The sequence below is a fragment of the Teleopsis dalmanni genome, chromosome 1 (genome assembly GCF_002237135.1).
Source record: "Teleopsis dalmanni isolate 2A chromosome 1, ASM223713v2, whole genome shotgun sequence".
NCBI classification, from domain to species: domain Eukaryota; kingdom Metazoa; phylum Arthropoda; class Insecta; order Diptera; family Diopsidae; genus Teleopsis; species Teleopsis dalmanni.
Genome location: NC_051846.1, coordinates 210,525,290 through 210,539,226, shown reverse-complemented (window position 1 = coordinate 210,539,226; position 13,937 = coordinate 210,525,290). Strand labels below are relative to the sequence as shown.

General features: G+C 31.2%; 2 protein-coding genes across 2 annotated transcripts in view; one reads left to right on the top strand and one right to left on the bottom strand.

Moving 5' to 3' along the window:
* Positions 1-361: 361 nt before the first annotated feature.
* Positions 362-13,937, bottom strand: part of LOC119671711 — a 40,041-nt gene continuing 26,465 nt past the window's right edge. The window contains exons 11-13 of the mRNA XM_038082467.1: positions 11,492-12,764; positions 681-1,091; positions 362-617 (exon numbers count right to left, since the gene is read on the bottom strand). Coding sequence (XP_037938395.1) covers positions 509-617; positions 681-1,091; positions 11,492-12,764 — 1,793 coding nt within the window. The 3' untranslated portion in view covers positions 362-508. The remainder of the gene's footprint in view (positions 618-680; positions 1,092-11,491; positions 12,765-13,937) is intronic.
* Positions 3,013-3,724, top strand: LOC119671713 (HAM34 protein-like). Its single transcript, XM_038082469.1, has 2 exons — positions 3,013-3,592; positions 3,662-3,724. The coding sequence occupies exons 1-2, from the start codon at positions 3,136-3,138 to the stop codon at positions 3,706-3,708; spliced, it is 504 nt and encodes a 167-aa protein (XP_037938397.1). The 5' UTR covers positions 3,013-3,135; the 3' UTR covers positions 3,709-3,724.

Sequence of the window (13,937 nt, the reverse complement as noted above, 5' to 3'; positions counted from 1 at the left end):
GTAGTATTGATGTTTCACGCAAGAAATTCGTTGTTTTTAGTTTACTTGGATCAGCAGAATATAGATGTATTGGCAGTTGTGCTATTATTCCGTATAAAAACTTCTTAGCTAATATATTAAAACTAAATTGAATAAAAATATAAAAACATAAAAAGCATGTAATTTATTGAAATTATGTACTTAGAAAATATATAAGATAAAATATCGATTACAGGTTTAATTAAATTAACCCACATAATTATAGTTATGCATAAAATTAATAAATTACCTAAAATTTTTAATTAATTTAAATTATTGCTATTTTTGTTAATTATTTAAATTAATTAAAAAAGTTTGGAAATTAAGTAATTTTACAATTTTATGCATAAATAAAAATAGGGTAATTCATAAGTAATTTCTATCTGAATAAGTGTGTATAAAAATATTCGTTTTTTCAATAAAATAAACAATTGGTGATGGTTCTTGATTAAATAGGAAAAATAAGAAAAAACTTCAAAAAACAGCTACTTTATATTTGAGTTTCCACTTCCAAAAAGTCTTCAACGAATTTTGTCACACCTGAGGAGAAATCAAGTTCTACTGTATTCACAATTTCATTTGCCAGCTTCTCAGAAAGCCTAAAAAGTAAACAGTTAATATGTGGATATGTAACAAAGGTATATATGTATAGAATTACGTACTGGGTGAACACTTTCCATGGCTCCTTGAAATTTGGATTCTTATAAAAACGATTGGTGCTACATAAGTCCAAAAATGCATCACGTTCTTTAGAGAAAGCTTCAATATTTGAAATTTTGTTTTTCGAAGACCGTTTTTGTGGTAATTTAGGAAGGAGTTTAACTGGTTCCGATGCATTTTCTGTACACATTGTATCATATTCAGGGATATTACGGTCCAAATTATTTTGCAAAAATTTTTCTAAGTTATATAGATCTTTATAAGGATGATTAAACTCAGAATCATCCAATAAGATTGGTTGTTTATGATTTATGTATAACTTTTCGACAGCCTCTTCTTCTCTTATTAAACTATTCCTTGATGAAGCCAGTAAAGGTGATCCACGTGAACTGTTAGACTTAACTGCATTGACGCTTAAGTTTAAAAAAAAGTTAATTAATAAATGAACAGTTGATACATTTTAATTATGGTTTATATAGATCTAAATTCATATTGTACAAAAGTTTTAAAACATTTTAATTTTTATAAAAAAGAAAGTTATGAAAATAAAATTGTTGCAGTATTAGTATTAGTATTAATTGCAGTATTAGAGATTTTATAAATTTATTTATTAACAGAAAATAAATATGAAATAATTTTATTTCACTATCGCTATTTCACTAATTCGTAATACATTATGTCGCAAGGTTTCGTATAAATGAATCTTGCAATAAAGCTATTTAAAGAACAATAGCTGTAAGGGAGGAATGTTAATCAGCTAAGTCCCATTTTTAGAGCATTGCTATGTTTACGCATTGCAAAAGAATGCGGTGCATTAAGAGTATGTATATTGACGTAAGCAAAAAAACCGTAAATGGTAATATCGATCAAACTTAGTCGTACACTAATGTATCCGATGGTGTAATATTACATGGATAACACCTAATATTATTTAACGTTTAATTTTAGAATATTAAGAAGAAGAATGCAAGTAAAATGTCTTTACCTTGGCATTACTGAAGACAAAACTGTATTCCAACTGTGAAGAGGTAAATTAGATTGAGAGGTAAATGAAGTGCATAATAGCTTAATTTGGGAGAAATAATTTGTATGCTTAAGTAGATTAAAAACGAAACAAGTGAATGTGTTAAAATCAAAATTGAGGTCACCTGAACCACCTAATCTTCAACAACCTAATCTTCTTCCGATAAAAATTGTAAGCATATAACATTGTTATTTGGACTTCCAGAAAAAATAAATCTTTATTATACTGGTTTATATCTCATTCAAGGTAGTTCACAAATGTAGACAAAATGATTACTATTAAGTTGTTAGATATAAGGTCCAAAGAGGCACCTGACATGTGTTGTGTCGCTGTCCAGTCTTATAGATACCTAGATTCAACATTATAAGCGCCCGAAAACTTCCATTCCATTTCGTTCACACAATCCTTTACTAAATGTTAAGGGTAGTGTGGAATCAAAATGGCTATTTTAGTTAATTGAGAGGGATTCATCCCATCTTTCACTTTACTTAACTATGTCTACTTAAACAAAAAAGTACATTGCTTGTCTGTAATTTGAATATTTAAGACCAACAGTTGTATAGCATTAGAGATGCAAAAATTTTCAGGATTAGCAAACAATTTTAATATTTAGCCGCTACTAAGTCTACTCTGGATTAAATGTTAATAAAAAAATTAAGGAATTAATTACTAGTGATCGAAAAAAATTTTTTATTTCCACAAATTCATAAAAATCATCAATATTTCGTATTATAACTTAATATATATTATATATACGTAACCGTATATATTACAAACGCAACATATAGTTTTATAGATTTGGGGACTCTCCAGAACAGTAACCTAAACGCTTTTTAACCTTACAGTCTCTGAAGATTCCATATATACAATTTTGAGAACTCTTCATTTGAAAGTCAAGTTTGAAAACTGAAATAGAAGAGTTTTATGGCATGATTCAAATTTTTTCTTGAGAATCACTTGTGAAATCATGACTAAGAATGTTTAAGTATACATGTAAACATTAAAATTATTTACAATCAGATCATAATATTTATTTACTGGTATTTTACTACAGAACAGAAACAGCATTTTATTTAAGTTAAATGTTTGACAATTTTAATAACTAATTTTCACCTGTTCAATTATGTTCCTATACATCAATTTAGAAATTTTTTCTTTATATTTTCTATTAGAAGTTAGTAACTTAATTTAATAACTCGATACGTTTAGTATTATAAATTTTTCCATTTCAATTTCAATCAGAGAAACTAAATAAACATTTATATTTACTTTTACGTCGGTAAATTTAACAACGACCTTGTTATCGAAGAGTTCCTAGTTTGAAATATAGTTAGTATATTTCTAAAATTTCATATAAATAAACCGTACTAGCTTACCAGTAACTATAGCAGTTCGAATACTGTGAAGAGCATATCAAAACACTTGATCCAACTATGAATTTGAAATTCATTTGGGTCTTGGCTATATTGGCCATTATATCGCCACATTTGTCGTCCGGTCAGGCCACAACAACTGTTGCTCCTGATACCACAACACCAGCTGCCACTACTGCGGCTACTGATACAACTACAGCAGCCACAGCCACTACAGCTGCTACAGATACGACTACCGCGGCTACTGACACAACTGCTGCTGGAGCTACAACTGCTGCCCCAGGTGACACAACTGCTGCTGGAGATACAACAGCCGCTCCAGGTGATACAACTACTGCTGCTGGAGACACCACAACTGCTGCTGGCGATACAACAACTGCATCATCATCTGCAACTACAACCAAAAAATCTTCAAATACAACAAGAAAAACAACAAAGAGAGCAACCAGGAAACCACGTCGTCGACGTCGTTGTCAAGGTCGCAATAGGCGTCGTTGTAGACGTAGAAATCGCAGAGGTAAAATTAAAAAAACAACCTTTATTTTCACAAAATTTAAAACACATACAATTTAAAACAAAATTATAGGTAGACGCCCAAGAAGACGTCCAAGAAGACGCCCAAGACAAGGTTAATTGATCAACTGGCCGGCTCTTCGATATATATTATATTATTCTTACGGTTTATATTACAGAAGTACAAATACAATATTGTTTTTGTTTGTTTAATATAATAAATTTTTTGTTTTGAAAATCAATTTTCTTGTCAATTTTGATATAGTCTTCCAAGACTTATAACAGAGTCATAAAGCAATTTATTAAATAATATACTAATATGGATAGTACTTTAGCAGATATGTTTTCTTATTGAAAGTTTGCTTAATCATCTAAATGTATATCTGTCTTCACTTGATGTAATCCTTTAGAGAAAACCCTTTTAATATCAATCCCTTGGATTTATATTTTTAATTACTCATGTGTTTTCCTTACTAATTTAATATCTATTACGTTAGTCACAGCAACGGCATTATCCATTTTGTGCTTCGAAAGTAGGTATATATTATATATATATATATATAAGCGTAAATCAAACAAACCCGTGATTAATATTTAAGTAACATTTTTATTCCTATATGTTGTTTGGATCTTGATATTAGATGTGAGAAACAACATAATTTAAATGTGCTCCACGAGATATCCTATAACACTGTATCCTTTTAAGATAATATTCAATGACTTGTCGGCACATATCAAGCAATAACTCGGCAATACTTTAACGGATGTTCTTTTCTAAAACTTCGAGACATTGAAATCAATCTTCATAAAAGCAATGATTTGTACAACCTCAATAAAAAAAAGTGTAGTGGTAGAAAATCGCATGATTTTGATGTCCAATTTACATCTCTAAAACGTTAACTATGAAAAGTAAAATGTGTTATGTGATTTATGGCACCATATTGCTGAAGCTACATATCCTTCATATTCATATCCATATCATGAAAATTTGGATATAAAGATCAGAATTAAAAACTGATGTTTCAAAATCATCATTTTCCAAGAAGTACGTACTTATCGCATCTTCAGATCTAACTTCACGTTACACTGCGACGCTTTGTAAATAACTTACTACTGAAATATAATGTACCTTACTACAAAATCCCCTTTTTTATAGTGAATTTCTATAATTTCAAGATATTTAGCGAATTTTACCCGATCTTTATTATTAATTAGCAAACCTTAAACTCAACACATAATGTTGCATGACGGTATTGTTTGATATATCGCACGGAAAAACAGCACATAAGTAATGGTCTATATTTTATTAGAAGGTACTACTCTTCAAATTACTCTTTGCAATAAAGGAATTTACTTTACATTTTTAAGAAATAAAAAAAAAATTTATTTTCTTAAACCTCTATGTCTTCTGTGTCTGCAGATAATTTTATTATGTGTGTTACTCAAACTCTCTTCTTTATTCTATTTAAAGGTGTTATAGTAGTTGTGGTCTCAACGAAAAGCATTATCACATTTAGAGCAAAAGAATAGTCAGCTGTTTAATATTATATTATTTTATCTCTTATAGTTATGGGCGTTTGTTCAATGCTATGCAAAAAGTGCTCCCAAACTATAAGAGGTTAGCATCTTGAAAATAGCCAACTTTCGGCAATGAAATTAGAATGAACCATCATGGCTTAGAGTTACTATCTGCACATATGGCTCAAAAACAGAAAGTTGAACAGGATCGGGTCTCTACTCCAGAGATATCCAGCTAATGCAGTTATTAAGATTGCGTGACACTTGTAGCATCTTTTAGATCGAGATATAAGTCATCAAAAAGCAACCAGGCTAATCCCGGCTTGTAGAGTTCATCTTTGGGATGTCACCATCTATGTAGGTAATTAAGCTGGTATTAAGGCAATCGAATATAAAACAGTGAAATCTAAGATGGGACATTGAACATCACTAGGTCTCTCTTTATTAGGTTTTTGCACATTGGAGTATTAGACGAAACGAGGCAGCAGAGAAGATAGTCACAAGAGATTTTGACATGGACTTAAGTGAAGCCGACATTTCATTGTGAAGCTCGAAGTTTGAAATATTTTGAAGCATAAACTATAACGCTGACAAATTACTTGTGGACTAATCGCGAAGACTGTGAGGTGAAAAATCTTTATGGTTCGCTTTGATACTAATCTACAGTTTGTATACTTACTGAAGTACTAAGAAGCCATTGTACCATCGCACTGATATTTCAATGTTGGCGGAAATTTGCCACTATCAGAAGAAATAAAGTCTATCAATCACTAACTTTATATTAGTCCAAGACTATATGCGAAACGACTGCATTGCCTCGGAAATCGTTTCTTCGCTGGCCTGGTATAGTTGTTGAAAATTCACTTTGCAGGATCTGTTTAGTGTTATCTAATAAAGGGAGATAGTTATGTATCGACGAGAAAAGGTTAGTATAACTCGCCTCTCATAAACAACATTGAGGGCATCATAATGAGTAATAGAGATCTACGAGCCGTAGTGTTAATAGTTGTATCAGAACATGTCGTCTCAATTTAATCTAATAACAATTAAATAAAATTGTATCAGACGATGCAACGTAAGATACCAGCGTACCAGAATGTGTTAAGGAGACTAGAAGCGTAATATCAAAGGGCGGCGTGGCGTCTGAATTTAGTAATGGTAGATCGTTGCTATTGAACCCCTCTTAACAGAACTACTAATGTCCATGATATTAAGTTAAGTATTAAATAGAGATAAGTTGACAAGTTATAATAATTAATTTTTAATAACTATTTGTATAAATACCAATATATACGAAATCGGTTTGGAGTAACTTAAAAATTTTTCTTCGATTAATTGTAATATTTACATATTATATAACCTACTTATAACTACATTAGTGAAAAATGGTCTCAATTGTTTTTGATATTTCTAAATATTTTAATTGTAAATTTACAAATGATGTAAATTATTTTCACCTGCACAAATACTCTTTGCAAATATGTGCTTGTTTATTCTTCTTTTTTCTATTTGTTATTGTAAATGTTTCTAGTTGAAGACTTGATTCAATATGTGTTGTATCTGTGCCTCAAATCTAAACTTATATCAGATTATAAAATTGTTCAATTATTAAGTTGAACTTAAATTAAAATATTTGACAAATATTAAATTGTTTAACATTTATATTTACGTTTACTACAGCAAATTTAACAACGACCTTGTTATCGAAGAGTTCCTAGTTTGAAATATAGTTAATATATTTCTAAAATTTCATATAAATAAACCGTACTAGCTTACCAGTAACTATAGCAGTTCGAATACTGTAAAGAGCATATCAAAACACTTGATCGATCCAACTATGAATTTTAAATTCATTTGGGTCTTGGCTATATTGGCCATTATATCGCCACATTTGTTGTCCGCTCAGGACACCACAACTGTTGCTCCTGATACCACAACACCAGCTGCCACTACTGCGGCTACTGATACAACTACAGCAGCCACAGACACTACAGCTGCTACAGATACGACTACCGCGGCTACTGACTCAACTGCTGCTGGAGACACAACTGCTGCCCCAGGTGACACAACTGCTGCTGGAGATACAACAGCCGCTCCAGGTGATACAACTACTGCTGCTGGAGACACCACAACTGCTGCTGGCGATACAACAACTGCATCATCATCTGCAACTACAACCAAAAAATCTTCAAATACAACAAGAAAAACAACAAAGAGAGCAACCAGGAAACCACGTCGTCGACGTCGTTGTCAAGGTCGCAATAGGCGTCGTTGTAGACGTAGAAATCGCAGAGGTAAAATTAAAAAAAGACTTTATTTCCACAAAATTTAAAACATATATAATTTTAAAAAAAATTATAGGTAGACGCCCAAGAAGACGTCCAAGAAGACGCCCAAGACAAGGTTAATTGATCAACTGGCCGGCTCTTCTATATATATTATATTATCCTTACGGTTTATATTACAGAAGTACAAATACAATGTTGTTTTTGTTTGTTTAAAAGAATAAATTTTTTGTTTTGAAAATCAATTTTCTTGTCAATTTTGATATACTCTTCCAAGACTTATAACATCGTCATGAAGAAATGTGTTGAATAATATACTCCAATTTATTCATATAGTGACTAAAAAAGTCATATCATATTAAATATTAAACAATTAAATCGAAATCCTTTCTAAACTGGATACATAATTGCAAAAGAAACTATGCTTTATAAAATAACTAAATGAAACCAGAGTTACAATAACATATACAGATCGCTTATAACAAATGTATCTTTTTTTCTATATTTTTTACTCCAAATCCCTTAATAATAATGTTATAAGCTCTTCTTATAAAAATAAGGCAATAAATCATTTTCCTAAACATTAGATTTGTTAAACCGTGTGAGTAAAAATGTATAATTTGCAAATTTATGTCAAAAATTCCAGATGACATGCAAATTCATCATCAGAAATTGGAAAATTCTTTTGTCAAATATATTTGTAACATATATGTTACTAAAAGCGTTTTAACTTAAAATTTTATCAGAAGGGTCTTCTGTTGCACCCTATGTATCGGTTGATATTCAATATGGAACTCCCTTTTTCCATTTTTTTTTTTTAAATCAGAAAATCGCTTTTTATATTATATATAACATATATATATTAAATATTTGAGTATTTGAATGCATGTATTATACACTTGAAAGTTAACATTGGTGCTTCCAATAGCACAAGTCCTTCAAACAAATTAATTCTTGTTGACACTATAGCTCTTTCTAATAGCCCAACTTTTGAAACAACAACAACACTAAATAGTAATGTTATGAATACTGATATGTCATTGCCGGTTTTAATAATGCAGGTGCTTTAGACTAGAACGCTTAGCTGGCGTTGGCTGCTGCTGACTACAGTATAACTTGTGCAGTACTACTACTAATAATGATAACAACTATTGCTAGTTCTACTCAACCTACATATTTTATTAGGATTACCATTAATCTTAATCTTAACTATTTAAGAACAAAGGAACGAGTAAGATATTTTATAGGTGCTGCGAATAAAGCATTAGATATTAATATTATATATACTATTAGATATACTATACTATTAGATATAGGCGATGAAGATGCAGGCACAGTAAAAAACTAAGCACACGTTTTTTGGAAATAGTCGAGAGCAGATATCTATTTAAATGATGAATAAATAAATATTATCTTTCAATAAAAGGAAATATCTGCTAACATTCCTTCATGACGCTGTTATAAGTCTTGAAAGAGTATATCAAAATTGACAAGAAAATTGATTTTCAAAACAAAAAATTTATTATTTTAAACAAACAAAAACAACATTGTATGTGTACTTCTGTAATATAAACCATAAGAATAATATAATATATATAGAAGAGCCGGTTAGTTTATCAATTAACCTTGTCTTGGGCGTCTTCTTGGACGTCTTCTTGGGCGTCTACCTATAATTTTGTTTTAAATTGTATGTGTTTTAAATTTTGTGAAAATAAAGGTTGTTTTTTTAATTTTACCTCTGCGATTTCTACGTCTACAACGACGCCTATTGCGACCTTGACAACGACGTCGACGACGTGGTTTCCTGGTTGCTCTCTTTGTTGTTTTTCTTGTTGTATTTGAAGATTTTTTGGTTGTAGTTGCAGATGATGATGCAGTTGTTGTATCGCCAGCAGCAGTTGTGGTGTCTCCAGCAGCAGTAGTTGTATCACCTGGAGCGGCTGTTGTATCTCCAGCAGCAGTTGTGTCACCTGGGGCAGCAGTTGTGTCTCCAGCAGCAGTTGAGTCAGTAGCCGCGGTAGTCGTATCTGTAGCAGCTGTAGTGTCTGTGGCTGCTGTAGTTGTATCAGTAGCCGCAGTAGTGGCAGCTGGTGTTGTGGTATCAGGAGCAACAGTTGTGGTGTCCTGAGCGGACAACAAATGTGGCGATATAATGGCCAATATAGCCAAGACCCAAATGAATTTAAAATTCATAGTTGGATCGATCAAGTGTTTTGATATGGTCTTTACAGTATTCGAACTGCTGTAATTACTGGTAAACTAGTACGGTTTATTTATATGAAATTTTAGAAATATATTAACTATGGTATATTTCAAACTAGGAACTCTTCGATAACAAGGTCGTTGTTATATTTGCCGTCGTAAAAGTAAATATAACTAACAAGCAATTTAGTATTTGCCCAATATGTTTTAATTTAAATTAAACTTTAAATAGTTATCAACTAAATATTCTATTGATTCAAATTCGAATATTTTTGTATATATAATTATTAAATCAAGTTGTTTACTAGTAACATCTGTGCCATAGTAAATAAGACGAAAAATGAACAAATTCTTGGCGTTATTTTACTATAACATATTTGAGAATGGTGTTTAGACAGATGAAAAAAAAAACAAGGAAGGAGAATCATTAAATTTTATTTTAAAATGATTAAGATTATTGAAATATATATTTAAAACATAATTATAAGCCGATATGTTAGTCGAACTAGGTCCTTTTCACATCACAACAGCGTCTGTGAGAACTGCTGCAGTCATTACCATCACAAAATCAATTTTATATAAAACCACAAAATTTGGTAAGATAACTATTAATCATATCATAATGCCGAGAACTAATGCTACCATAATGTGTAGCATTAAAACACCATAATGTGTTAGGTTCCTATAGACAAAAAGATTTGCTGCAGAAAGATTTGCAGCCATAAATTATCTATAACGATAACAACGGACAGAAAATTTGGAAAGGGGATTTAAAGCCTTTCGTGTGAAAACTCTTTAGCACAGAAACTGGTTTATCTGTTGTAAACGAGTTTCTGATACCAGACAAAGTCACGAGCTCCCACCACAGAACACTCTTCCCAGCACACTGTATATTTAAAATTAGTTAATTGGGAATAGCAGTCATTATTAGGTCTTACAGTACTACTAACTGACTAGCAGTTACCGACTGGTTAAGTCAATATCTTAGTATACTTACAATTCTCAATGTTTCATTATATATTAGCAACACAATCCAAGCACCTATATAAATATATGCCACAACTTTCAACCTAACAACAACAAAAACAATATATGACAAGCTTTGTGACAGTAAAAATAGGAGACATTTGAGCCAAAATTTCAACCAAAATCATCCATTAATATTCATTGCACTTAATATTGTTAGGTCTTTCTTTGAAATGTAGATTTAGAAAACTTTAAAGTCTTTTTTCATAGGACAGAGGAATAATTGTTATAATTTTGTTAAAGAAAATAGAAACGTTAAAACTATAAATATTCATGCGGTCAGTATAGTATATATGGGTAATATTTAAATACATCCCCATATTTCTGTCACTAGATGGTGTTGGGACTTCAACAATTTGACTACTATTTGTTTCGGGCTTTTCAAAACTATTCTAATGGTAAAAAATGTGCAGCATAAAGACACTTAAACCACAAAAGTTCTACACCGTTTATGAAGCTACACGAAAAACGGCAGGAGGTCTTATATATTCTTATAGCTAATAGAATTGATTGGAATTGATTTTCAATTAAGAAACTTTTTGTTTAAAAATATCCTAAAAACCACGTATACTTTTCAATATTACCCACTGCAAATAACCATTATTAAAAAATCCCGTTTAATAATAAAATAAATCTAAAATTTTGGCGTTTAGGAGGTAGTTCTATATTGTAGAGATTTTCAAGATATTGGTAGTAAGTAATTAGTATTTTATGAAAAATTCGACTTTTAAACATTTTTTTATAAAAGTCGACATATGACACAAGTAGTAAATATGGATAAAAACTTTAAACGAAAATTTTATATGATATATAGGGGTTTATAACTATATTATGTGCAGTTTTAATACACAAATTAATTATGTACAACTTACTTGTTATGTAGTTCCATAAAACTTTTAACCGGTACTGCATCCACGTGGCTGGGTAAAAGCGTGGAGCTGTCAACACCATTCAAATCATACTTAGCCTGTCTTACTTGAGAGAAACGTTCTAAAATGTTGTTTGACGGATTTGCTTGAGAGAAACCGAAGGAATGCGTAAAAGGTACACGTATAGGACCCGATTTGGTGACAGCAACATTTTGGCTTTTACGTCTGTTTGACAGCTTTTTGTCCAATGCCTTGTCTATATCATTATTACTAACACATTTTTTTGTATTATAATATTTTATTGGCATGTTTTCAATTAATTTAACATCACTACTCCTTCGGCGCGGTGAATGGCGAGAGTTTATTGCATTGATCATCATATTCTCTGACATAGACATTTGATCCGAGTTTGAACGTGCTGAGGTGCATGGTGTCACAGTTGGAGCAGGAGGTGGTGGTAGAAATATGTTACGCTTCTTTTTTGTTTTAAGTTTGGATTGACGTTTAACTTGTTGTTTCGCTGCTGTTGAAGGTCGAGTACTAACACTGGCTTTGGTTCTTATAGGTTTTACAGTATTTGTAGTGTAACTAGAACCGCTTTTACTATTACTATTATCTAATTGTGTTTGTGACGTAGCAGGAGACTTTAATTTTTTTAGGTTAAGCTGCCCGTGTGATTTATCGTATTTAAACGCATACTTTTCATGTATCTGCGCTTGAGATTGTCGCGTCTTGAGCGTATTGGTAGTTGCAGTCTGCTCTCTTTTAAATTGTTCGGCCTGTTTCTTGTATTCCTCAAGTTGCTGATCACGTTCTTGTAGTTCCCTCTGCAATTGCTGCTTTTCTAATTTCAGTTCGGAGAGTTTACGACGAATTTGTGTAAACATTTGTTTCTTAGTCTTACGGTTGTACTTATTTTTCTCCAAATTTTGCTGCTGTTCTGTATCGCTTAATTCAAGGTCGCTGCATTGTTCTTGCTGCAGAAACATCTGAGTAGAGAGAGAACCATCTGAATCATAGAGTTTTTCCTCGGCGACTTCCGATTCTTCTGTTACAAAGCTTATGCTATCCCGCAAGTTCACGTCTACGCCATTCACTCCGTCCATATCGAATTTCTCAATATTTTCTTGCATACCCAACACAGTGTCGAAGTCGTACATGTGGTTGTCGTCATAACAATTTTCGTACGGACTCGGCTCATGCGGTTGTTTTTGATGCAGCTGTGCTTTAGTATGCTTTCTGACTTTTAACGATTTAGACGTGCTTTGGACTGATACTGTCGGTGAAACGTTAATTATTGTAAACAAATTCGTTTGTTCAGGTTGTTATATACATATGAATATATTAGAGAAGAAAAAAAAATTGATTAAATTATATTTTAAAGTGAATTTGTTAATTTCGTGTTAATTAATTTTGTTGTGTTTTGTTTTGCATTTGAATTTATAAAAAATTTTAAAGCTTTTGACCGGCAAATTGTGGTGTTGCAAAGTTTAATTGCCTTCTCTCAACGGTTATGAATAGATAAAAGTTATTCAATGGAAAATATTAAAAACAATTAAAAATATTTAAGTATGAAATTGTGTGTTGTGTGTTAACTTTTAATATTATAAACTAATTTTTACAAAATTCGGATTACTGGGTCAAGCACAAGGACTCGGTGCCTTGCTTTATACTTAACACGATACGTTATCGGCTAAGAACATAACTAAGGGATAAAAACATAATTCAGGATAAATTAAAAAAATATATATTTTATTTTAAAAACAGCTGATAGTTTTCATAAATGAAAGTGAACGTTATAAATAAAATAAAAAGATATATAAAAAATTTATTAAAAAAAAACTGTAGTTGTTATAAGAAGAACTAATCGTACACCACGAAATTTGACATTTACTGTGTTATCCCTAGAAAAAATCTTCTTCATTAATGTGAATATATTGAAACTATTGATAACAATAATAATAATATTAGGAATTTAAGTAAATATTGAAAAATTTATTTAAAAACAAGAAGCCATTGTTAACTAACATTTATAAATATTAAAGTTTATTAAAAAATATACATTTATGCTATTTTATCTTAGATTAATAGTTAGGATTGAGTAGTGAATAGGACATTACGATACGAAAATAGAAAGTATCTTGCATTAAAATTAAGATTAGTGTAAAGCCAAGATATATTCTAAATTAGACCGATTAGTTTTGTAAAAGTGTTAACAGAATAAATATAACAAGGAGCTAGATATTTAATCATCCTCAGGGACCTCAAGATTGATCCGATCAAAAAATACATAAAGGATAGAGCACTGAAGGCTTACCAACACTGCGTTATCGAATCTCAGAATGGTTACAGGCTCCTCGAAAAGGTATGCAGGTCTAAGATCAATTATTATCTGATGAAGTGATAAACAATAATCCAGTCAAGGTGTAGAGAGGGGTTCTGAAGAAAC